At 37.3% G+C, this 24,805-nt stretch overlaps 1 protein-coding gene across 16 annotated transcripts in view; it reads right to left on the reverse strand.

The window, feature by feature from the left end:
- PRRC2C (proline rich coiled-coil 2C) overlaps positions 1-24,805 on the reverse strand; it is a 98,000-nt gene that overhangs the window by 17,687 nt on the left and 55,508 nt on the right. For 14 of the 16 annotated variants that reach the window (XM_059079438.2, XM_059079359.2, XM_059079428.2 and 11 more), the window contains 10 exons: positions 24,040-24,250; positions 20,570-22,822; positions 17,893-18,101; positions 13,857-14,011; positions 11,973-12,804; positions 11,471-11,556; positions 6,424-6,612; positions 6,033-6,284; positions 4,742-4,834; positions 1,332-1,433 (listed from right to left, as the gene is read on the reverse strand). In XM_059079438.2, coding sequence (XP_058935421.1) covers positions 1,332-1,433; positions 4,742-4,834; positions 6,033-6,284; positions 6,424-6,612; positions 11,471-11,556; positions 11,973-12,804; positions 13,857-14,011; positions 17,893-18,101; positions 20,570-22,822; positions 24,040-24,250 — 4,382 coding nt within the window. The remainder of the gene's footprint in view (positions 1-1,331; positions 1,434-4,741; positions 4,835-6,032; positions 6,285-6,423; positions 6,613-11,470; positions 11,557-11,972; positions 12,805-13,856; positions 14,012-17,892; positions 18,102-20,569; positions 22,823-24,039; positions 24,251-24,805) is intronic. The other 2 variants (XM_059079342.2, XM_059079386.2) reach the window with 2 other exon arrangements.

Raw genomic sequence — 24,805 nt, forward strand, 5'->3', positions numbered from 1 at the left:
TTTTTGGGGTGTAAAAAACATTAAATGAAAGGCAATGTGGAAGGGCTTTCTGAAGAATCAACAACTGGCCTGAAAAATAATTAATGATGATATTGTATTTGCTTATGTGAAATGAGACTGCCTTAAGCAGAATAACGGTAAAAACCACATGTAAGCTACAGTATGAAACACAGGTTAAGACAGTCATTCAGGTGGAAAAACAACAAAAAAGGCTGAGTAGGAACTGGCAGTAAACAGTAAAAACTGGGTTAAGATGGAGATGACACAAAGCAGAAGAGATTGTCTTGTAAAATTTTATAGTCTCAAACTTGTATTTAAGCAGCTTCTTAAAAAGAAGTTGGGGATATTTTTAAAAAGTTGGGGGGGGCAAGGGGACAAGAAAGTGGTCAGGAAGCTGGAGAATCAAATAGAAAAAGAGTCTAGAAATAAACACTGGTCACATTATAAAAAAAACTTAGTTACTCCCTCTCCTGAAGATCATCAAAAAGATTCACTGGCAAGCACTGTAGCATTAGAAAGCCCTGCTCAGTAGAGGATAAATACTTGCCCAGGTTATAAAACTAAACAAACAGAACCAAAGAGATAAATAAATGCAGTTAAAAAAAAATCCTCACTTAATTCCACATCTGTACTTTTTAACCACTGACTAATCTTGAGGTGAACAACTGATTTAAAATACTCTCAAATAACTCAATTGTAAAAAAAAGTATTAGTAACATAGTTCAAAATTATAAGCATTAACAGGAGATTAAAAAAAAAAAAAAGCCTAAACTTCTTGACATCAAAAAGCATGTGTTGTGTAAAATCTCTTCTGGACTGTTACTCAAAAATTATCCACCCAAAATCAAATCAAAATCACTTGTGTTAATCAATTGCATCTTCATAAAATATTCTTAATTACTACATTACATTCATTCAATTCACACATGACTTAGAGGAAAGACAGAAAATAAGCATTCTTACCATTATCAGTACTTAGGATAAAAAAACATGCAACACCAAGTTAGTTGTTTTCTACACAACTAATGTATCCAATAATTATTAAGATCTCTAAGAGGAACTCAGTACAAACATGAAATATAAAATGCTCTCCTGTACTTTTAAGACAAATTTCACAAGCATAATACACCTCACTTTAAATATGAGGATATCAAGTCACTGCTATGTGGTATTAGAAACTAATACAATTTTAAGGTATAATTTGACATCATTTCTTCAGCTTAGTGTTGCTGCTTTTCACACAAAACTAGTAAAAATACCAAGAGTATTGTTAACTTATGTCCCCTTGCATGCAATAATCAAGAACCTTTAGAGATGGATGTAGTACATACCTTGAAGGTGAGGCTGAAAGTAGTGGGAGGAACTGAAGTTAGGCTGGAGCTCTGTTGTATAGTCTCCCTCTTAGGGAGGGGGAGGGTGTTGGGCAGGGGCACCTGAAAAGGTAGGCAACACATATTATAATCTAACTAAGTCTGCTACAAAAGCCCCATTAAAGATAATGTTAATGTATTCTAAGATTATTTTCATCAGAGCCAAGAGGAATATTTGACTGCTTAATTACGCTGCATTTATAGTAACTGATAATTCTGGACATCTTTGATAAAACTTCTGTGAAGAAATACTATCGGCTTATTTATGCATAAATTGACAGAAAAAGAATCTGTCACAAACATAAGGTAAAAACTCCAAGGTCATGCTTCCTATATTTTAACGTATATACAAAACACCTGGGGGTGTTGTTAAATGCAGATTGATTCACTTGGCCTGGGGAAGGCCTGAAATTCTGCCTTTCAAACAAGCTCCCAGGTGATGCTGATGCTGCTGGTCCCTGGACCATACACTGTATAGCAAAGCTCTAAGTAATATAATTTCCACCATTTACAGGACCCACAGGTTCTATGAGAAGCATTTAACATGATAGGGTAAGTATAAGAAATTATTCTCTTTACAGCAATCTAGTCAACTTATAACTAGATTCAAGAACAAAAGTAATGTTGGGAGGAAAATATATAGTATCACCCCCACCTCGTTACACTAACCAAATTGCTTTGCTATAGTAAGACATGATTATGGCAAGTACTGTTAGAAACTCGAAGATACTAGAAATTCACTACTCATATCTCTTTTTTTCCTCCAAGTTTCTGGATCTTGAGATTTTATTATGTACTACTATATGACTGATTTATACTACTACATGGTGGTTCAGTCAGTTGTTTAAACACAATGACTGAGTTGCTGAGGGTGGGTTTAAGATAATCACTTTGTGGTACTATGGACAATGTAATGGGAGATTATTTTATAAATCTTTAAAATAGCTGCACCATAATAATCAAAAACACCACCTGCATTTAAACTTCAAGACATTCAAGATTCAAAACAATTGTAACATTAGGTACTACAACCAATAAATATCAGCTAAGATCCTTAAAAAGTGCGTTAAGCCTCAATAAGGGAAATAGGCTTTTTTTCAGTTTAATTTTAATTTTTTATTTTTTGGCCATGCCGGACAGCTTGTGGGATCCTAGTTTCCTGACCAGGGATCAAACCCGTGTGCTCCCTGCAGTGGAAGTGCAGAGTCCCAACCACTGGACCACCAGGGAATTCCCCAGTTTAATTTTTAAAAAGACAAAAGTTCTATGCATAAAATGGAGCCCCCAGACTAATTAATTAGAAAGGGACATTTCAGAAGGTCCTAAAATTTTTTCCCATGTAGGACATTTGTTTGTTTGTTTGTTTTGTGGTACACGGGCCTCTCACTGTTGTGGCCTCTCCCATTGCGGAGCACAGGCTCCGAACGCGCGGGCTCAGGGGCCATGGCTCACGGGCCCAGCCGCTCTGCGGCATGTCGGATCTTCCCGATCGGGGCACGAACCCGTATCCCCTGCATCGGCAGGCGGATTCTCAACCACTGCGCCACCAGGGAAGCCCAGGACGTTTGTTTTTAACACTATGTTGAGCTCAGAATCACCACCAAGCTCGGCACGAATAAGCAACACTGTGAAATCATTCCAAACTGATGACCTTTTATAATGCTCCCTGACCCAAACTGATATTGTTTTCAAACATACTCTGGGTACACTGCTAAAAATCAAATATAGACTATCTACTTAAACACAAGACTGGGCGCCTTCCCTTCAGCAGTCCTCTGTGTACAAGTCACTATGTTAATTAGCCTTGCAGATTAGACAGAAACCATTAAAATGCTCATATGGATATTTTCAATGAGTTTTAAGGGTTCTGAGAATAATGACCTTCCCTTCCATATTCATATTTTATAAATTGTATTTTAGAAAAGAGTAGTTTGGCAGAAAGCATCATATACTTTCTGGAAAAGGTAACATACTCTACATTTTTCTAAAGTGAGAAAAGACAGCATGATTCAAGTATAATTAAACCTTATTGAAATGTTACTAATTCAATATTTGAGAATCCATATAGTGACATCAGGAAGTAAATTGACAGAAAGTCTTTCTGCCCTTCCCAAGTTTTCTATTACTTCCTATAAGAAGTTAAACCTTTCTCCAAAAGGTCACAGGAAGAGGATTTGGCATATGAAGTGATGCTTTATAACATAAGTTGGACAAATTACATTAATCAGCTCCAAGTGTTCTCTTATCACAAAGAGAAAATGTGTGTCTTCCTCCTTTCTCTCCTTTTTCCTTCAGCTGGACTACAAAAGTTGGATTAAATGATCCCTAATGCATCTCACCTAAAAGTCTATACACCTGATGCTAGAGAGAAAAACAGAAAACATGGGAAAGACATTGTAATAAAAGATAATTGAAATTTTTATTCTAAAATAATAGAGTTAAAGCTTTTTAAGAGATCTTTAAATATATCTGTAAAGGTTATTTTTTTAAAAGAAGCCTTTGTTTAATATAGAAGGCTATATTTAAAAAAGAGACCAGATGACCGAAATTTCCGCCATGCCTGCTCTCCAAAACAAGAGCCATACATGTAACTTCTAAAATGCTCTTCTTCTTCCATGGGAGGTTACCTAACTTTTTTTTGGCTCACAATTTTTCACCTGTCAGTTAGTGAACTAGGCAAAATACTGGACTGTACTGATTTTTAACAGAGTCTTGAATTATAACATGGTTGCTTTGGGATCAAAAGATTTGGGGATTAAAAGATGACTTACTATCATCTTTTAACACATTTTTGAACGGAGATGTATTACGGCTACAGGTGTTAGTTTCTGCAAAAATCCCCTGGTCAATAATGTGTTAATAGAGCATTTAAGCCTTTATGAGGATATACATTATAGCTCAATCTTCACAAGAGGAATGAAGTTGTTAAAGTCCAGCATAATTTTTTAAATTCAAAAAGAAACACATAAATCTTTGGTAATAATCTGTCTTTTTAAGTGAATGACCTTTCACTGCATTATAAAAAGGTGTCATCTAAGAACAAAATTACCAACCAAATAAATGCTGAATCTGTAGAATGTGAAAGCTAAGAACAAAAATTCTTACCAAACCAGGTTAATAGGATTAGTACTTACGAAACCAAGCCTCAGCATCACAAGTCTGGATATTAAACATAAAGCTGATGACTTTCAGGGGAAAAACAACAACTCAGCTTTGACTATTTCCCCTAATTATATTACAGTGCTCCTAAATACAAACTTACTATCAACTTTTTCCCTGAAGAAGAGTTAAATACTGGTTATAAAGTGTGTACTAGATAACAATAGCCAGGTTCCTATTCAAACTTGCCAGATCTCAGGTTGATTACTTACATTATTAACCAAAGTATCCTCCATCTTTGCATTATTAGTAGCCACAGTGTTAGGCAGAGAGGAAGAAGGTGTAGTATAGTCTGTTACAGACTCCTGTGGAGTGGTAATAGAAAAAAATACGTTTTAAACTTAATTAAAGAGTCACTTTCTAATAACAGCCTAACAGTTGTAAAGTTGTTTTGGAAGAAAGTAGGAGAGGAGAGCAGAACTTAAGACTCAAATCTTAAAGACCAACAGTGGGATAAAACAAACATGGACCTACCACATTTCAACCACTGCTGGGGTCCTATACATTTAAAAAATATACTGTATAGTACTAGGAGGTTGTCAACAGTGTCAAATATTTATTTCTATGGATTTCTAAAAGAACTCTGTATGGTTCTTATACTCAATCTATAGCTTACTTTCAACTATTGATTTTTTTATTTTCTTCAAAATAAAACATGGATAAATGAATGTCAAGATCTTAGTTGTCACAATTAATTAGGTTTTAGGATAAACTCCTTGTTTATCATCGTGAATCTCTTCTTTAAACATGGCGGAATTAGATCACACGAGCTTTTCACTTCTATGCATTGAGCTGTATGGCAATTAAAAAGAGAAAAATATTCAAGCAATATGAAAGATTCCATCTACCTTTCTTCTCCATGAATACACGTTCTGGAGTGAACGCCAAAATGCAGATATAAATTTGCTACTCCCACAAGTATCAGTCCTCATAAAGTCACTCAGTGTATCTCGCCTTAATGAGTATTTCTAAAGATATGCATCTTTCATTCAACGTAGTCCCTAAATGCAAGTCAACCATTCCTCTGGTGCTCAACCAATGAAACATGATCTGTTCCAACCCTGAAAGAAAACTGGCTATACTGGAGTTACTAAAAGTTTATCTTTTAGTTTATCTTTCCTGACTTCAGAATATCACTAGTGTGCAAGATAAGGAGGGGTCCAATGCAACTCCATTAACAAAGTAAAAAGTAATACAGAGCAATTTTTTCGAAGTCTATAAACACGCTGAAAAACATTCTAATCTTGGGTAAATATTTTTTCACTTTGAACTACTCAATAGTCCAGAATTAAGTTGCCATAGAAAAATAATTTACTGTAAGGAATTTCTTTAGATCACATATGCACACCATGAAATAAAATCTTCTCTGTAAGAAATAATAACCCTTATAAGCTATAGAATTATATGCCTCAAGAAAAAAAAAAGTATTTTGTTGCTGTTTTCGCCATTCATTTTAGACGTGGTTTGCATCAACTGAACTGGTAATCATTGCACGTTGCTTACCTTCACGTTAGTGCCATATTCTGGGGATGATACTGAGATCATTGTTCCTATTTCAGTAGACATTTCTGAAACTGCTTTGGTTTCCTTTGTTGCCACAGGATCTGTACTTCTGACTGTAGCAGGGCTTGATTTCTCTTGCCCTTCCGGCTCCACCTGTTGGGCATCTTTTACTTTTCTATTTTTTAATGAACGTTCCTTTCCAATAGGACCAGGTTTATGTTCTTTGTTTTCTACTGGACTCAAATCTGGAAGCTAAATTCAATGTTTATGACAAAAACACATCATGATCAAAGACATTCATTGAAAACTAATCCAATTTTGAAACTTATTTATTCTCCTTAAGTGTTAGTGGCTTTCATACAATTATATCTGGAACATGAACTATATTTACCTTCTGGGCTTTAATAGGGCCTGCCCGTGGCTGCTTCTGCCGTTGTTCTTTAGGTTCAGATATTTTGTCAGTAGTTTTTTCCGAAAGCACAGGAACAATTTCATTTTCACCCCCATTTGAAGCTGGAGCACCAAACTGAATTGTGTCAATTCCAATTTCAACTCCACTTTCTTGACTATTCTTTGTTCCCTAGTAAGAGAACATTTAAAACCTTGCTTCAGATGTGAGAGAGTGGTATGGACATATATACACTACCAAATGTAAAATAGATAGCTAGTAGTGGGAAGCAGCCGCATAGCACAGGGAGATCAGCTCCGTGCTTTGTTACCATCTAGAGGGGTGGGATAGGGAGGGTGGGAGGGAGATGCAAGAGGGAGGAGATATGGGGATATATGTTTATGTATAGCTGATTCACTTTGTTATACAGCAGAAACTAACACACCATTGTAAAGCAATCATACTCCAATAAAGATATTAAAACAAAAACCCTCTGGTTCTATAATGATAAAAACTTAAAAAAAAAAACTTGCTTCAAAGCAGAGTTCAAATTTGACTGAATGATTTATGGAATAGCACATATTTTAAAAGTACAATAGAAGGTTTGAAGCAATCTACAACCAACTAAGATTAACTGACCTTGGTTTATGTTTTAGGAGAACAATCCCTTAACCCTACTGATCTATATTAGAAAACAACTGATAAAATAAAAACTAGGACAAGACTTAAGTTTTAAAGTCCTGGCTTTAAGTGCCCTGGGTTGAAGGGCAAATCAGAGTCTCAAGTTAAAACAAATGTAAAACATCATTTAAAACAAATGTAAAACAAATACAGAGAGGCACCACCAGCAAGAGATAAATGAATTAATTAATGGGGGAGCAGAAAAAAGACAGGAATTCCAGTGTCACCCACTTCTGCTTTGAAAATAAAATGAATTAATATACATGAAAGTACTTTGTGATTGGTAATGGCATACACACACATCAGAAATTCATTCAATTAAACTGCCAATTTATGTAATACCTTCTTTGTGCTAGTTGCTGATCCAGGCAGACACTAACAATCTAACTTGCCTTATAATGGATGAAGAAAATAAACAACTAAAAAGTTAGATAAGCGATACGCAAAAATTAAAATATGGTTAAAGCATAGAAAAAGGCCCTAGGAGGTCATACTGAAACTGAATCTAAACTATGGGATTAGTGGAAGGTATTTCTGGCAGAGCAAACACCTAGTGTAAAGGTCAGGAATTAAAAAAAACAAAACAAAAAACTAGTGAGGCTGGAACACAGCAGGTATTAGGAACAGTGGCAGAAGATAGACAAGCAGAAGGTTAGATGACATGGGGTTTCTATAAGCCCGAGGATGTTTATAACAATGTCCCCCAGTGGACATTCAAAACCACAGATAGTACTCAACAGTACACATACTGTGTTTTATTCCCTATACATACATACTGATGATAAAGTTTAATTTACAAATTAGGCACAGTAAGAGAACATCCAAATTGCCAGCCACACTATTTTTGCACTTTGGGGCCACTATTAAGTTACATAAGGGTCACTTGAACACAAGCACAGCAAAACGACCAGCTTGATAACCAAGATGGCTACTAAATGACTAATGGGTGGGTGGGAATACTGGATTTCATGACGCTATTATTCAGAAGGGTGTGCACAATCTAAAACTTATGAACTGTTTTTTTCTGGAATTTTCCAATTAATATTTTCAGGCTGTGGTTGACTGCAGGTAACTGAAACCACAAAAACTGTACTTAACCTTTTCATGGAAGAACAAACAAAAAGACAAAACTAGGGACAAAGTTAAACTTCAGGCCTTGGTCTTATAATCAAATCACTATTTCATATCATTTTTGCTACCCCTGAATTAAGTGTTTCAACTACTGTGTAAGGTTATTGTTATATTTATCAGTATAAAAATGTCAACAGTAGGAATAAGGCATGTCATTCAGATCTATTTTTAATATCTGAACATTCACTTTCAACTACAAACAGTACTGATATAACTTAGAATAAACATCAGTTTTAGTCAATGTAGAAATTTTCTAGTCAGTTCAATATAAATGTACAATTAATCTTAGAAGAGAGAATGGTGCAGTACTTAATAACTGAAAGCTATTGATATTATGTACAGAACAATTAAGAACTTATAAATAGTTAAATGAATAGGAAAATAGTTAATGGGACTTAGAGAATGTTAGACAATTTTAGGAAGAATATTAAATTCTCTGAAACAAAAAAATGTCTATAAAATATACATAAGACAAGGAGAGATGATAAAATCATTCTATCCAGAAAATATAAAGAACATAAAGAGGATGAAGAAAAATATGCATGAGAAAAATGAGATACCAACAAAATATTTTGGTGCTCCAAGAGGCTGAAGAAGAACGTAAGCATCCTTTTAGTATTATCAACTTGTAGTAGAATGTCTACAACAAAAATTTTGCAGCCGAGAGATTATGGTCCCTGTACTTTAATGTCAATTTAAAAACCTGGACCAAACATTTTAATAAAATTATTAAACCAGTACACTCATCCAAAATAAAGAAAAGAAACTTTCTACTCCATCCTTCTCATTAGTAATGAAAAATCAACTTTCTGTACAAGAAATGCTCATTAATCATAATGTCTAAACAAATAGGCAGAGGAAAAATGATTAAACTGAGCATCTCAGATACAGAATCCAGTGACTCTTAATTCTATTTTTACAAAGAGTTCTCTGCAGAACTTAAAAAAATCAAAACAGATGATGAGGCCTACTCCAGACCTAAGTCAGAAAGCTGAACTGGGGAACTTGGGGTAGGGAACAGCAGGAAGACTTCCCTGAAAGGAAAAAAGAAGAAAAAAAAAATCTCTTAACTGTATCTTCCTTGACATTTCTCTGCTCCCCTTTTATGGCAAAACTACTCTAGGTTCTCTACACAGTCAGCCTTTCCTCAGCATCCATGGGCTCCACCGCCCTTGGACTAAAAAAAACAAAAAAACACCAGAGAAAGTTCCAAAAAGTGAAACTTGAATTTGCTGCACACCGGCAACTATTTACGTAGCATTTACATTGTATTAGGTATTACAAGTAATCTAGAGATAAATATATGCAAATACCGTGCCATTTTATACAAGAGACTTGAGCATCATTGGACTCTGGTATCTATGGGGGATCTTAGAACCAATCCCGCTGCAATACTGAGGGACGACTGTACTCATCTTTTCTCCCATTTTCTCTTAAATTCACACTAACCAGGCTTTTGCACCAAGTGCTCCACCAACATTGTTTTTGTCAAAGTCATCAGTGACCTCCACATTGTTAAGGCCAACTGTCAATTCTCAGGGTCTGTCTTACTTGACCTTCCAGAAGCATTTGACAAACTTGATTTACCCCTCTTTAAACTCATCTTTCACTTGGATTCCAGGACACTTTTCTCATCACTTAGCTTCTCCATCTCCCGCAACTCCCTGAGTTTAGGACTCGGTTTTTGACTCTCTTCTCTTTTTCTAACTACTTTTATAACTCATTCTCCCTTTGTGACCTCAACCAACCTCATCACTTAAGCACCATCTAATGACTTACACATTTATGAAGTTAAACTAGACTATCTTCTCTGAACTACAAATTCTTATATTCAACTACCTACTTGACATTTCCACTTAGATGTGTAATAAACATCTTAAATCTAACAAGTTCAAAACTGAATTCCCTGATCTTCTTCCCTAATGATGATTCACTTTACAGCTTCCCAATCTCAACTGATGGGAACTCTATCCCTTTTGTTGTTCAAGTCAAAAGCTTTGGAGATAACTGACTCCCTTTTCTCACATACCACATTTAATTCATCAGTAAATTTATGAGCTCTGTCTTCAAATACCCAGAAACCAACCATTTCTCATCACTTTTAATGTCACTTTACTGGTTTAAGCTATCATCATTTGATCACTGCAACAGCATCTTATTTACCATCTACTCTTTGCTGTCACAGACTGTTCTTAACAGACTACTTAGAATAGTCTTTTAAAAAGTCAGATGTTGTCACTCTTTTCTCAAAACTATCTACTATCTTCCTATCATGCCTGAAGTCCCTACCAGATCCTCCACCTGTTATCTTTCCAACCTCATCTGTTCTCTTTTCATCCCTTACTTCAATCCAGCCATATGGACCTCTTCAAACACACCAGGCATGCTCCTGTGTTAGGGTTTCGTATTTACTATTCTCTGAACCAGGAATTCACTTTTCCTCAGACAACTGAATAGCATGCTCTCTTACCTCCTTCAAGTCTTTAATTCAAGTGTCACCTAAGTAGCCTTTTCTGCCCACACTATTTTAAGCTGTCTCCACACCCCTTGGGAAATTCCTTATACACCTTCCTTGCTTTTGCTTTTCTCCTCAGCACTGATCATCATTTAACATTCTATGTGTTATTTATTGTTGGTTCTCCCCAACTACAATGGAAGACCCATGAGCGTGGGGCTTTTATTCTGTTTTCACACCACCACCCACTTTTTCTAAGGCCACAGGTTAGGTCAGTGCCTGATACATCACAAGTGCTCAATAAATGTTTGTTCAATGAATGAAGAATTGCTGGCCTAAATAGCCAATTACCAATACTGCGTGTTTGAGAAATTACATTAGAACAACCTCCCAGAAACTCTGCTTCTAAGTAATTATACTGATTATTCAAACATGCATATCATTAAAAACACAGAACAGTCCAGAAAACAGTAACTGCACTTATACTCTCTGTGTCACAAAGCTAGAACTTTTAAAATGTTAACCTTAATATGTCTAAAGGTGAGAAGCAGCTTGTAACTGTTGAGATTCAGTAGCATTAACATCACTTGGGAACTTATTAGAAATGTACTCAGGCCTTAGCCCAGACCTAATGAATCAGAAACTCTGGGCATGGGTCGCAGCAATCTACTTTAATAAACTCACCAGGTGATTGATTCTGATGCATGCCAAAGTTTGAGAAACTGTTTTAAGGAAACTCTGCCACACTAACCCCACAAAAGCCATTATTAAGTCTGTTCCTACCTCTGATGAAGTAGCTGATCCAAATGATGTTAGGGGCTTATTCCATGCACTGACTGAAGGTGGCTGTGGTGGACTAATGGGACCTACTGAGAAGGAGAAGCCACAGGAAATATGAGCATTAAAATTTAGAGGCTAATAATCTTTAATCCATTTAACCCTTTCTTTTAATGGTAGCTAGATAATAAAACAATGACTTTTCACATGATATATAATACTTAAAGAGATTCTTGCATACCAAAATAAATATAATCTCCTCCAAAACACTGTACTATTGTTTTATCAACACAAACTTGTGTCCCCAAAATACGGCTGTTAAAAATATAACACACTTGTCTTAGAAACAAAGGTTTTAAGAAAGGAAGCTAAGAAAAGATTACTGTTACTGCTTCCTGAGAAAAAAGAAATGCCTAGGAAAAAACATACTGAGTATATAAATAAAACTGAAAACAAACCCCCAATTCCCATGCCATTTCCCACCCCTCACTTCTTTTTGCACACTTACATTTCTTAGAGATGTCATTCAGCACAGCTGGTGGGGCCACCTTGCTATCCCATAATTCAGTTGTAAGAGTGCCATGTGATTGTGGGGTCTGGATGGGTTTTCCAGTGGCTACATAATCTGTGCCATTAGGTGTCTGAGCTGAAGGTAGTCTAATTGAAGGAGGTGGTTGTTTTGAAGCCTGTGTTGTAGTCTGTAGTGGACTCTGGACTGGTTTGTGAGTCTGTCCCTGAGTCTGGGCTGGGGCAGTAGGGGCTGGGACTGAGACTTGGACTAGGGCAGGGGTTGGGGCTGGGGCTGGGGCTGGGGCTGGGATTGAGGCAGGGACAGTTGAGGCTGAGGTGGGGGCAGCTGGGGCTGAGGTGGCTGGAGGTGGAGCTGAAGCTGGTGATAGAGCTGAAGCAAGGATGGGAATAGAGGCTGAGGCAAGGATGGGGACTGAGGCTGGGGTGGAAGCAGAGGCAAGGATTGGGGTTGGAGGTGGAGCTGGAGAGGAGGCTGTGGCTGTAATTGAGGTGGAGGCTGGAACTAGAGCTGAGGCTGAGGCTAAGGTTGGGAGTGGAGCTGAGGTGGAGGTAAAGACTGGGACTGCAGCTGGGGCTGGAACTGGAGCCGAGGGCGATGCTAGAACTGGAGCTGGGGTTGAGGCTGGAACTGGAGCTGAGGTTGTGGTTGGACCTGGAGCTGAGGTTGAACCTGGACCTGGAGCTGAGGCTAGAGCTAAAGCTGGAAGCTGTGCTTGCTGGGTTCCCGTAGCCTGTTTTTTGGCAAATCTTGGCGGGAGCTTAGAAGTCTGACTTCTTCCTTTTTCATTTGCATTCTTTTTATTCCAGACCTTTAAAAATTTGCAGGAATCATTTGTGTCAGTAACACAGCTGAAAGTAATAGTTCATACATAGACATTCCAACAAAGCTATCTACTGCTAATTTAGCTCCTTTACTTTACAAAATAGCTACTTGATAGAATAAAAACATCAAGGTTGCCAATGAGATTTTAAATTACAAGACGCTATAGGGGAAAAAAGACAAATATGTATTATATATTCTTGATATACAGGTCCACAATCTCTTTTCCACTATTCTGAAATTAAAGAAATTAAGGAAATTCACACTAAATTCATTTGGCAGCAAAATCTGACCCCGCCTGACAAAAAATTACTGACTTAACTCATGTTTGCCACAGAAGCATTAATCCTGGGAGTGTTGCTAGGTATTATGCTATATAAAATACGCACTAAGGTATCTTCCTAAACAATAACAAATAAATGACTTCTGAAAATATCTAGTCCCAAGAATTATATTCAATTAAACTCAATTTTACCATCCACATAGGATTTCTACAGTGTTTCCTGCTTTTAAGCCCTCTCATCTGTTAGGGCTCTTTATCACTATGACCCATGTGCTCTATTTATTTTTATCCTCTGTCAGCATTTAGTAAAATGGGTGTTTGGGTTGATTTAAAGGAAATAACTTATCGTGATTCATACTATGTATTTCAATGAACTAATTTAGATTACAACAGAAACTTGTATAGGTCAAGAATCTGCAAGTTATTAGAGATCATGGCAGCTGTATTCATTAAATTTCCAAGATGATTTAAAATTAACCTTAACTCTGCAATGAAGTAAGATGGGGCAAATAAGATATATTTTGAAATAATGTAAAGATGGTCTTCTTTAAGGCAAATGGTGAGCTAGTGATTACATTCTACTTAAAATTTACCTCATTCTGGTTAAAAATGGTTTAAAGTTGTAAAAAATCAGGTCATTCTCCACACTTGAAAAATAAATGCAGCCCTGACCTTATAGGTGGATAGAAACCTTGACCATTTCCTAATATATTTTGGGCAACAATCTTAATAACTAGCAACAAATTGAAACGCTAAACCTGTATGATTTGTTCTTCCTTCTTTCGGCGTTCTTCATCCTGTAAACGTTTCTGTTGTTTTTTGGATACAACTTCAGTAAAACCATCATCATTCAAATTTGACTGGGGGTCTTCAACTACTGTTACTTCAGGATGGTCATCAATTATAACAACACCTACAGATATACAAAAAGATTTAAAATGATATTTTTTTTCAACTGAAAAGATAAATAGAAATGTTTAGTCCAGTAGTGATTAAAAAATAAAAGACATGGCAAAGATCTAGTTCTTATAACTCATAGTATGTAACTCATTTCCCATACCATAAAATGGCCATTTAGCAGCTAAATTTGAAAAGATTTCATAGATATATGAAAAGATTTCGTAAACAAGGTTAAAAATAAAAGTCCTGAGACTATCTACTTTGACTGATATATTACACATCTTGTTTTCTTAAGCAATGTAGTGGTAATGCCTTGTTTTTTAAAAGAAAAATCAAGGGCTTCCCTGGTGGTACAGTGGTTAAGAATCTGCCTGCCAATGCAGGGGACACAGGTTCGAGACCTGCTTCAGGAAGATCCCACATGCCGTGGAGCAAGAAAGCCCATGCTCCACAGCTACTGAGCTGCGCTAGAGAGCCCGTGAGCCACAGCTACTGAAGCCCAGGCACCTAGACCCCGTGCTCCTTAACAAGAGAAACCACTGCAGTGAGAAGCCCACGCACCGCAACGAAGAGTAGCCCCCGCTCTCCGTAACTAGAGGAAGCCTGCTTGCAGCAACGAAGACCCAATGCAGCCAAAAATAAATAAATAAATTTTTTTAAAAAAGAAAAATCAAAATTGTCTTATCATAGTCAAATCACTCAACCTCTACCTCTCCCAGCCTCAAGATGTGTGCTGTGCTGTGCTGTAAAGACCTACGTAGTACTTTATCTCATTTGCATCTAACCATTCTAAGAGGTGGGTATTACTATTGTTTCCCCTTTTCAAAGGATGTAATAAGCTCTGAGAGGCTGATGTGCTAACAGTGTGGTGTTGAGCAACTAAGCTGGTCTTATGATTCTTAATGCCTCTAGTTTACGTAGACTATTGTCTATAATGTGGAGCTGTTAAAAACATGAAATACATGTTAAAGTTCCATGTGAATGTAAAGTGGCATAGATGTACATACATCATAATAACCCAGTGGAAGAATAATTCAAGATATACTTTCAACTCATTGTCTAACAATTATTCCGGCTATCTTGTTAAATTATTCTATATTCCAGTGAGTGTAAGAAATCTAGATCCATTAACTAATACTTAGAAGAAAAATAAAAATAGTCCAGGTGATGTGATTTTGGGTTGTAGGTATAATGTTTGCACAAAAAATATAAGAAAAGGGTGAGGCAATTCAAATAAATTATTTTAATTTTGCAAATATAAATATATAATATGTTCTGATTGGGAAACACATAATAAAAACAGATACTCGTTTGGGAGTGATACATATACAATTTAGGATGGTGATAACTTGCGGGGGCTGGCAAGAGAATATGACCATGGAGCGGATCATAGAGAATCTACTGGCAAACAGTTCTTTTTAAATCGCTAAAAATTTGCATTTATAGAAACACTGACAGGGAAACAAAAAATAAATACTAAGACTGGTTTTCACTCCTTATAAACCTACAACTATTATTGTTTTTCTAATAAAAATTTAATTTCAAAGGAAAAAACCAATTGATTCTGATTTATCTATGACACTTCTACTTGTGTTCTAAATCCTTTAAGAAATTAACTGTGTATAACACAATACTGTAAAGCAATTATACTCTAATAAAGATGTCAAAAGAAAAAAAAAGAAATTAACTGTGTAAAATGGAGCATATGCTCATCTCAATGCAAGGTTTTAGTCCAACATTTCTAAGGAGGTCATGCACTCCAGTATTTCAGACTTGTGAAGAGACCTCTTCATAACTCTAAATTTGTCTCGGTTTTTCACTTAAACTAAAAAGTGTGTGTGTTTAAAGCTCATCTTCATAGTCATGCCATCACTCATTATTTTAATTTTCTTGCCTAAGAGCTCCGTTAGAAACCTTTTGAATAGTTCACTCAATTACATGAAGCATTTACGGTCATGTGAACAATACTTTGTTCTCAACACCCTGTTCTTGCCTGGTGCTTTGTAACATTTTGGGCTAACGGGACATTATTAGGAAGACCATTTTTAGGAAATTATAGAACATTTTTAGGAAAAGAACCTAAAGATGACTCTTAAAATTAACTTCAACAAGTTAAAACTAATAGCTCAATTTCCATTATCAATTCAGAAATAACTGACTTCTTACCTTTTTATATTGTCTTAATCCAATAATATAATACTTTGCAAAATTTCTACTCCAGAAGTTGTTTGGAAAAAGAGAAACTAGTAAACAAATATTTGAGAAATCTGCCACATTCTGTGGACTTTTGTAATCTTCACTTGTCATTTTCCAAATGTGGTGTTTAGATGGATGTTAATCTCTTCTCATGGACCACAATAAGATTAGCATCCAAGCTTCCTATGGATTTACTTTAATCACTTGCCCTAAATCAGAACTTTCCAACTTTAGCAGTATTAACATTTTGAGCTAGCTGTCCTGTGCACTGTAGGATGTTTAGCAGCATTCCTGGCCTATACACACAAAGATGTCAGCAGCATCCAGCCACCAGTTTTGACACCAAAAATATCTCCAGAGATTGCCAAATGCAGAAACATCCCCGTTAAGAACCACAGTTCTAAAAATTCTTAAAATGCACACTTAAGATAAGTTTATTTCTTTCTCACGTGAATCCTAAAATAGTAGTCTAGAATTAGCTCTCAAAAGTTTGCGTGCATCGGAATCACCTGGAGAACTTGTTAAAACACAGATTGCTTCACACTCCAAGAGTTTCTGATCCAGTAGGTCTGTGGTAGGGCCCAAGATTCTGTATTTCTCACAAATTTCCAGGTGATGTTGATGGTCTGAGGACCACGCTTTGAGGACCACTGGTCTAGAAATAATAATGCCAAAGTCCTGGGCCCAAATCAAATTTAGTATGTATAAATAAGTATTAACTAGATGAAAGAAAACTCTCATCTACACCTTTAATACGGGAATAACAAAAGTACCTAACCAAAGTTTCCCATTATTACTATCTGGTCTTAACTTAGTAAATCTCTCAATCTTATTCAGTATGTCCAGCTTAAGTCTCATCTGAATGAATGGCAAATAGCACATTTTTTTTGTTGTTGTTGTTCTGTACGCGGGCCTCTCACTGCTGTGGCCTCTCCTGTTGCGGAGCACAGGCTCCAGACGTGCAGGCCCAGCGGCCATGGCTCACGGGCCCAGCAGCTCCGTGGCATGTGGGATCTTCCCAGACCGGGGCACAAACCCGCATCCCCTGCATCGGCAGACGGACTCTCAACCACTGAGCCACCAGGGAAGCCCGAAAATAGCACATTTTTACATGTATCAATACAAGTGTCTACTCATAGAGATTCCTTGTTAACTTCTTCATCAAATATTTCCTTCTTGCTGTGTTATCCTTCATATTTGACATCCTATCAGTCCATGGCTTTCTGAAAGCATTTATCCATAGCAACACTATCTCCCATCCTATTATTTTTTTCTCTATTTATGGTATCTTAGATGCCAATTTTATCAAGGTCATAACTCACTGAGGTTAACATTTCTTTCCTTTGAGACACAGAATATGTACGGATATAACTAAGCATCTTCACATTTGGTTTTCTGTGCTTCCCCACACCTGTTTAGCAAGGTAGGGTGGTTAATTTCCTCCTTTTTTTTTTTTTTTTTAAAGAAGAACAGTGAAACTCTGTGGATTATCTTTAACAAGAATTTTATCAAGCACTCAAGCCTATGCTAAAAGCTGGTGTTATTTCAGTTAAAGCTATATCAGTTGGTGATTCATAACCAGCCTCTATCTCTACCTTGAAGTCCAACTCTTTCTTTTTTGATGACTTCTTTATTTACAGTATCTATTTAAATGTAACAGATAAACAGATAGATATATAAAAGGGACCTGAGACGCACTTGCATAGTTGTTGAGATCAAACTGTGATAGTGCATCCACTTTCTCTTTGGGTTTTTTAGGGCCTGGTTTGGGCTCTTCTCTTTTTTTCCCAGTAGAATCTTTGGAGTTCTTTTGTCCTGTACCATTAGGTGCTCCTTCCTGGTGGTGTGCAGAGCTGCCATTGACAGGATCAGCACCAGCTGTGCCTGACGACTGGTCATCAAATGGCCTACAAAATAATAATTTGAGATTTTATTACTACCTTTACATATCTGAACAAAAGAAAAATGCTCTTAGTGGCAGTTTCTAAAGTTCAATCTAAGAAGAAATAACAGTGGGAATACAAGACCCTAACTCTAAAACCAACAAGCTTTAGTGACTTTTGCTGGATACAACTTCACTAAGACAGAGCTTCCCAGTAAAGGAGATAAGACAAGCTCCTTAGGATTCTTTCCAGCAATTAAATTCTAGAATTCTAATTATCCTCTGAAGGTTCTTATCGTGTCTATTCTTACTGTGTCTATCATGTTATTATGAGCTATCAACATTGTTTATAGCAGAAAATTTCTGTGATCCAGCTAGTCCAAAGTATTCACTAGTGGATCTTCTCCACAAGAGGGCAGCATATGAAAGTTTTTTTAAAGAATTCTATGCTTACACTACAAGTATGGTTTTTTTTTTAAAAGTTCAATCAGATTTATATACATGTAAACATTTTAAAAACCAGTTTTAATATGGAAACAATTCACTTCACAAAACCAAAGGTATTTCTATAGGGTTTTTTTTTTTTACCTAACAGATTCTTTCCTTGAGTTCATTTTATAAAAACTGCCATGAAAATAACACCATGAAAAATGGCCTTACCAATTCATTTTCAGCTCAGTCTATAGTATTACTCAAGATAAAAGCTTAACAAGAGCCTGACAAAAAGGATGACCTCAAACAGGTGAAGAATGAATTCATTTCTTCTAAATGGGACTCTTACAAAACATTCATTTCCCTACAGCCAGTAACTGCTATTTCTGCAGGTTCAAAGTTGTTACCATCTACATAGCACAAAAGTCTTGCTAAGTAGTTGAGATCTACAGTGCACACAAATCAGATCAATTTTTCCCTTGAGTATTATTACTTGAAATTCTAATAGTTTGGTTACAGTCAACAACTATTGATACACTGTTACTGTAACTTATATGTTATCCTATTCTTTTGACTTTTAAAGGGAGGTTTAAATTCTGTGTTAAGCAGGTACTCAAACACAACTGGTAGTATTATTTCCCTGAACTTTTTCTAAATTATCAGAAAGCAAAAATATTTTCGCTGACTGGTATAGTAACCTGAAATGCTAAGTGTCAGTAACTAACCAATGCAGATTAGGATACTTTGCCTGAAAAAATTTCCTACCAGGTCAGGCTGCAAATCTGGGAATTGGCTTAAAAAAAAAAAAAAACGGGCAGGCCATAATAATCGTTGCTTACTATATACCAGGTGTTACATTAAGTGTTTCACAAATATCATGTCACTAAATCTTCACACATTTTTGTAAGTACTATTACTTTCTCCCCCTTTTACTGGTGAGGAAGCAGAGTTTATACCACTAGTAAATACCAGAGCCTAGATTTTAAAGGAATAACTGGGCTTCCCTGGTGCGCGCGGCAGTGGTTGAGAGTCCGCCTGCTGATGCAGGGGACACGGGTTCATGCCCCCGGTCCGGGAGGATCCCGCATGCTGCGGAGCAGCTGGGCCCATGAGCCATGGCCGCTGAGCCTGCGCGTCCGGAGCCTGTGCTCCGCAATGGGAGAGGCCACAACAGTGAGAGGCCGGCGTACCGCAAAAAAAAAAACAACAAAAAGACAAACAAACAAACAAAACCTAGAAATAACGCTACTTTATAATGTTTCCTAACACTAAAAATAATAATAATTTACTATAACCAACATTTTAATATTTAAAAAAACAGGCCAAGTTTGGCATAGTTGAGAAAAATTCTTTTAAAAACACCACCAATGACATGGTATTTATGTTACTGGTGGCCTTGGTGGTTGGGCAGGACTTTCTAGGCCTCTCTCTAAGCTGGATCATTTATTGTAGGTTTGCAACTTGAGTGAGGAATATAATTTAAGTTTCAAAATTCACTCTCTAGAAACCAGTACAGAGTGACTGTATATGGTTACAACATATTAATTTAAGTCCCAGAGGACACCTGTGAGCACCAGTTTTCCAAAGAGAAACCAAGAAAGAAAGGCAGGATGCTCATCATCAGTAAGGTGATTTACCAAATGGAAGATACTGTATAGGTCCTGCCCTAAGTGTGTAGATTCTCCCAAACCTACAAATTCCTAACAGGACTCTTTTGGGAAATGTAATGTAACAATAGGCAAAGACTCCTGAGACACACTAACCTCTTTCTCAAGCACACTTACACTTTTAGAATAGAAAAAAAATTCTAAGAGAAGAATGTCTTGGTCCTCTATAGACTAGCTCCTTTGAACAGTTCAATCAAGAAGTATACTTTTAGCTTTGCTAAAGGTGCAAAGGTAGGGAATTCCCTGGTGGGTCCAGTGGTTAGGACTCTGTGCTTTCACTGCTGAGGGCCCAGATTCAATCCCTGGTCAGGGAACTAAGATCCCAAAAGCCACATGGCGGCCAAAAAAAAAAGAGAAGGTGCATAAGTAATTATATCTAACACAAAATACTCACCCTCGTTTTCCACTTTTTGATGGTGGGCCACTTCTCCTTTCATTCCTAGGACCTGAGAAATTCCTTCCGGATTTGGGTGGACCATTGTTGCCACGCCGATTCTGGCGATCTATGCCAGGTCTCTGGCTAGAAAAACTTCTCTTTGCAATTTCCCTTTTTGGAGGTAAAACATTCTCTCCAGCCTTTACAACCACTTGTGCATTCAAATCAGCATTTTTTTTTTCATCCCTTTCACGCCTCTCATTGAAATCACTGCTTTCAGAAGCTGTTTCCCATTCTTCATTTGCCTGATCTGAAGAGTTCTGATTAGATAAGTCTGGTGTCTTATTCCCAGAAACATCCCCAGCAGTATTAACCGGTTCTTGAACCACATTACTAACTGTGCCATTTGTGGGCACTGCCACCTCATTGGTTTTTGAAGCAGCCTCCCTCTCTCTTAGCCGTCTAAATCGGGGAGGTTTATCTTGCCTTGGTGGTCGGGTAGGACGCTGCCTTCGGGGCCTCTCTCTAGCTGGGTCAAATTTTCGCTCAAATTTTGGAGGCCGTTTATCTGCTGGCATAGGAATAAACTGCTCATGTCTTCTTGGTGGCTCTCCATCATCTGGTTTAGGAGCTTCTACCTGCCTTGGGTTCCACTGATTGTCCCGATAAGCAGGTCTTCGTAAAGTGGAAGGGCGTGATGGGCGACCTCCAGGATCCCTTCCACCACGTCTGAATGTTCCCCCTCTGCCTCGCCTTGTAGGCTCTCCTTTAGGAAGGAAGCCTGGTTTAGATTTATCATCATCCCTTACAAAAGGTTTTTCTAGAGGTCTACTATCTATTCGGACATGATTTTCAGGCTTGAAAGAAGATGGAGGCTTTACAGGTTTTTTGTTTTCAGACCGTTCCTCTCTTTTGGGAAGTTTACCTTTGCTTAAACTATCCTTGTCACTTGCACTTTCATGAATTTCACTGTCTGTGTCAGTCTCTGAACCTCGCTGTCTTCTTCTTTTGGGAACTACTTCAAAATCAGAGCTCTCACTTCGTGTTTCACTTTCTTCTCGCTGTCTGAGGGGCCCTGGGGGCACATGCTCTGCTCGTGGCTTACTGTCTCTATACTGAGGATAGTCTCGAGCGTGCCCTCTACCACCCCGGCCACGCCCTCCATAAGAGCCTCTATAGCTTCGCCCTCTGGAATAATATTCACCTCGGCCTCGACCTCTGTACCCTTGATCTGGAAACCAATCTCTATCTCTAGCTTCTTTCCAATAGGCCCTAGGGGGTAAAGTTGATTCTTTCTTAGCTATTGGTCTTAAATCTGGTCGAGACCTCTCTGTAACAAGGTCTTTGCTGATGACTTTCTCAGGTTGCTTTTCTTCCTTGACTGTGGGTGCTGTGACAGTTTGCTGGTTTACAGTTTTAGCTGCAGGCTCTACCTCAATACTACTTACAGGTTCCAAAGGCTTCTCGGTATCTTGAGGTGGCTTTTGCACCAAAGTTGAAGGTGAAGTTTCTACTGAAGGAAATTTCTCTGGTTCTGGTTGAGGTGGCAGTGGAACCGACTGTGGCTGAAGCGGTGCCACAGGTGGTGGGGGTGGAGGAAGAGGCTCTTTCTTTTCTGTCTTTTCAGGTTTTGCCATTTTTTCGGTGACCTTTTCTCCCTTTTCTCCTTCTTTCTCCTTCCTTTGCTCTCGTTCTTCTTTCATATCTCTAAGTATAGGTTTTTTAATAGGACCTGATCTTCTCACAGGCCTATCATTACCTTCTTCTCTTCTGTTGGAGCTAGGCCTTGGGCCCCAACGAGTTTCCGATTTAGATTTATACAGTTTTTCAGGTTTTGGTCCTTCAGAAGATCGTATAAAGCCCTCTTTTTTTGGCTTTTCCTCTGGTCTTTCTGCTGGTTCTTTTGAATCAGTGCATCTGCTAGTTACTTTAGGAATGCTTGCAGATGGCTCATTTCTCTGCTCCTCTGATTTTTGAGTATGGTTAGATCCATGGGAAACACTTCTTTTCCGGGCAGGCTGACTTTCTCCAGCGGAAATTCGCTCTTCTTGAGTGGATACAGTCTTTTGATCAGGTACATCAAAACAAGCAGGCTGATTATTTGTGTCAGTATGATGAGGTCTAATGTCTTCCACTGATCTGCTTAAAAACTTCTGTACTTCTATCTCACTTGATTCTCTGACAAAGTCTGCTTTTGGATGAGCCTCTAACTGACTATGTTCTACTGGATAAGCAGCAGTTATCTGTTCCTGATCCAATGGGGCTTCAGGCCTATGATAAGGAGAATTCAAAGAAATAACAGCCATCAAGGCAAAAATCTTTCTCACAGGTACATGTACAGCAAAATAACCCCTCTAATTTAAAAAGAAAAAATGGATGCTAATCATAAAGAGCTTTATGTCTCTATAAAAAGTTGAGTGCAACATTATTCATAATAGCCAACAAACAGAAACAACCTAAATGCCTACCGACAGATGAATGGCTTAAGAAAATGTGGTAAATGCACACAATAGAATGTTGTTTAGTATTAAAAAAAAGAAAGAAAATCCTGCTATATGCTATGTCATGGATGAGGACATTACACTAAGTGAAATAAACCAGTCACAGAAGGACAAATGCTGCATGATCCCACTTATATATACTATATAATGTAATCAAACTCATCCACACAGAAGGTGTGATTGCCAGGGACTAGGAGGAAGGCGGAAATGAGTATGATTAAATGGGTAAAAAATTTCAGTTGTGCAAGACTTAAAAGTTCTAGAGATCTGTTGTACAACATTATGATTATACTACACACTTAAAATTTTGATAGGAGGGTAGATATGTTATGTTTCTACCCCCACAATTAAAAACAAATGAAGCTCATTCCTTAAGAGGAAGTTTAGACCATGCTGATGTGAATTTTTAATCCATCGAAACTAGTAATTTCCACTTATAACGAGAGTACACTAGAGTAGGTCCATCTTTCCCACTGAATCAGAATTTTAAAACACTATAACATATACTCCTCCTTAAAAGGGCAGAAGTTCTACTTCATGTTGTAAACTGTTAGAGATCACCAATTGTCTGATACTTCAAAGTAACTCTGTAAATTAGTGTTTGTCCTTAACTCAGCCTTAGAAAACTTCCATAAGATATCGATAATTAAATGTCTACCATATTTCTTGTTAGTGGAAGAACTATATCCACACTTTAGCCACATTACATGTCAAGTACCTCATCAACAGCAGAATCTTGCCAATTTTAACATCTACCACTAAATTTCAACATTTAACTAAGTGTACAGAACTACGTTACAAAATGCCCTAATCAATACAGAAATGCCAGAAAAAGGAAAATACGTCCTAGAATAAAATAAGGCATACTAAAATGGGAGAAAATCAGATCGGTGGCTCAGTCCTAAATCAGAAAGATCTTCAGAGAGACTACACAGTTTTTGTTTCCCCACAATATTCTACTGGTCTGCTAATAATTTTAATAATTACCTTATATCCTCAGGTTCTTCTGTTGCCTTGGGAGTGGTGGCCTGCTGAGGCTCAGTATGAGGATAGGGATCTGACCCCCACATCATACGAGGCTCAGAGAGGGAAATTGCATGATCTCTTGCAGAGCGAGCTATATGCTCAAATGACTCAGAGCTGCTCGGTGACCCTTCCATCTGGTCTCTTCTCATTAATGGCTTAGGAGGAATCATTCCTATACAAAAGATCAGAAAAAGATTGGGGGGTGGGGGTAGGAGAACGAAGGAAACAAAATCATTATAGACGTAGAATCTACGTGATTACTTAATTACTATTTGGACAGTCTATATTTAAACCAAAGAAATATTTTTGGCAAGTAAAACTGATTAATTCAAAAAAATAATCAGTGAAAATTATATTGTTTTTCTGTGAATGAGATTTTTATCATTGCTGTTAAATAGATTTAAAAATTGAGGAAGCAAAGCAAGCAAAACCATAAGAACAGCCTATATAACTTTAAAGGAAAGAAAAGATAATGCCTATAAAAATCAGATAACAAGCACCATGATTCTATGCATGTTAAACATTATGAGAATTATACCAAGTGATAAATTTTCAGAAAAACATGTTCTATAGAAAATCCCATTAATCTAGTTTAGTTGATCAACATGCTATAAATTATGCCTCTTACATTTAAAATTTTCAGTGTAAATTTTAAAATAAAGATGTGATTCTTGATCATATTTTTGTCACCTCTAAATTTTCCTCTACACTGTCTTGGTACTGGATT

This window comes from Kogia breviceps, chromosome 1 (genome assembly GCF_026419965.1).
Source record: "Kogia breviceps isolate mKogBre1 chromosome 1, mKogBre1 haplotype 1, whole genome shotgun sequence".
NCBI lineage: Eukaryota > Metazoa > Chordata > Mammalia > Artiodactyla > Physeteridae > Kogia > Kogia breviceps.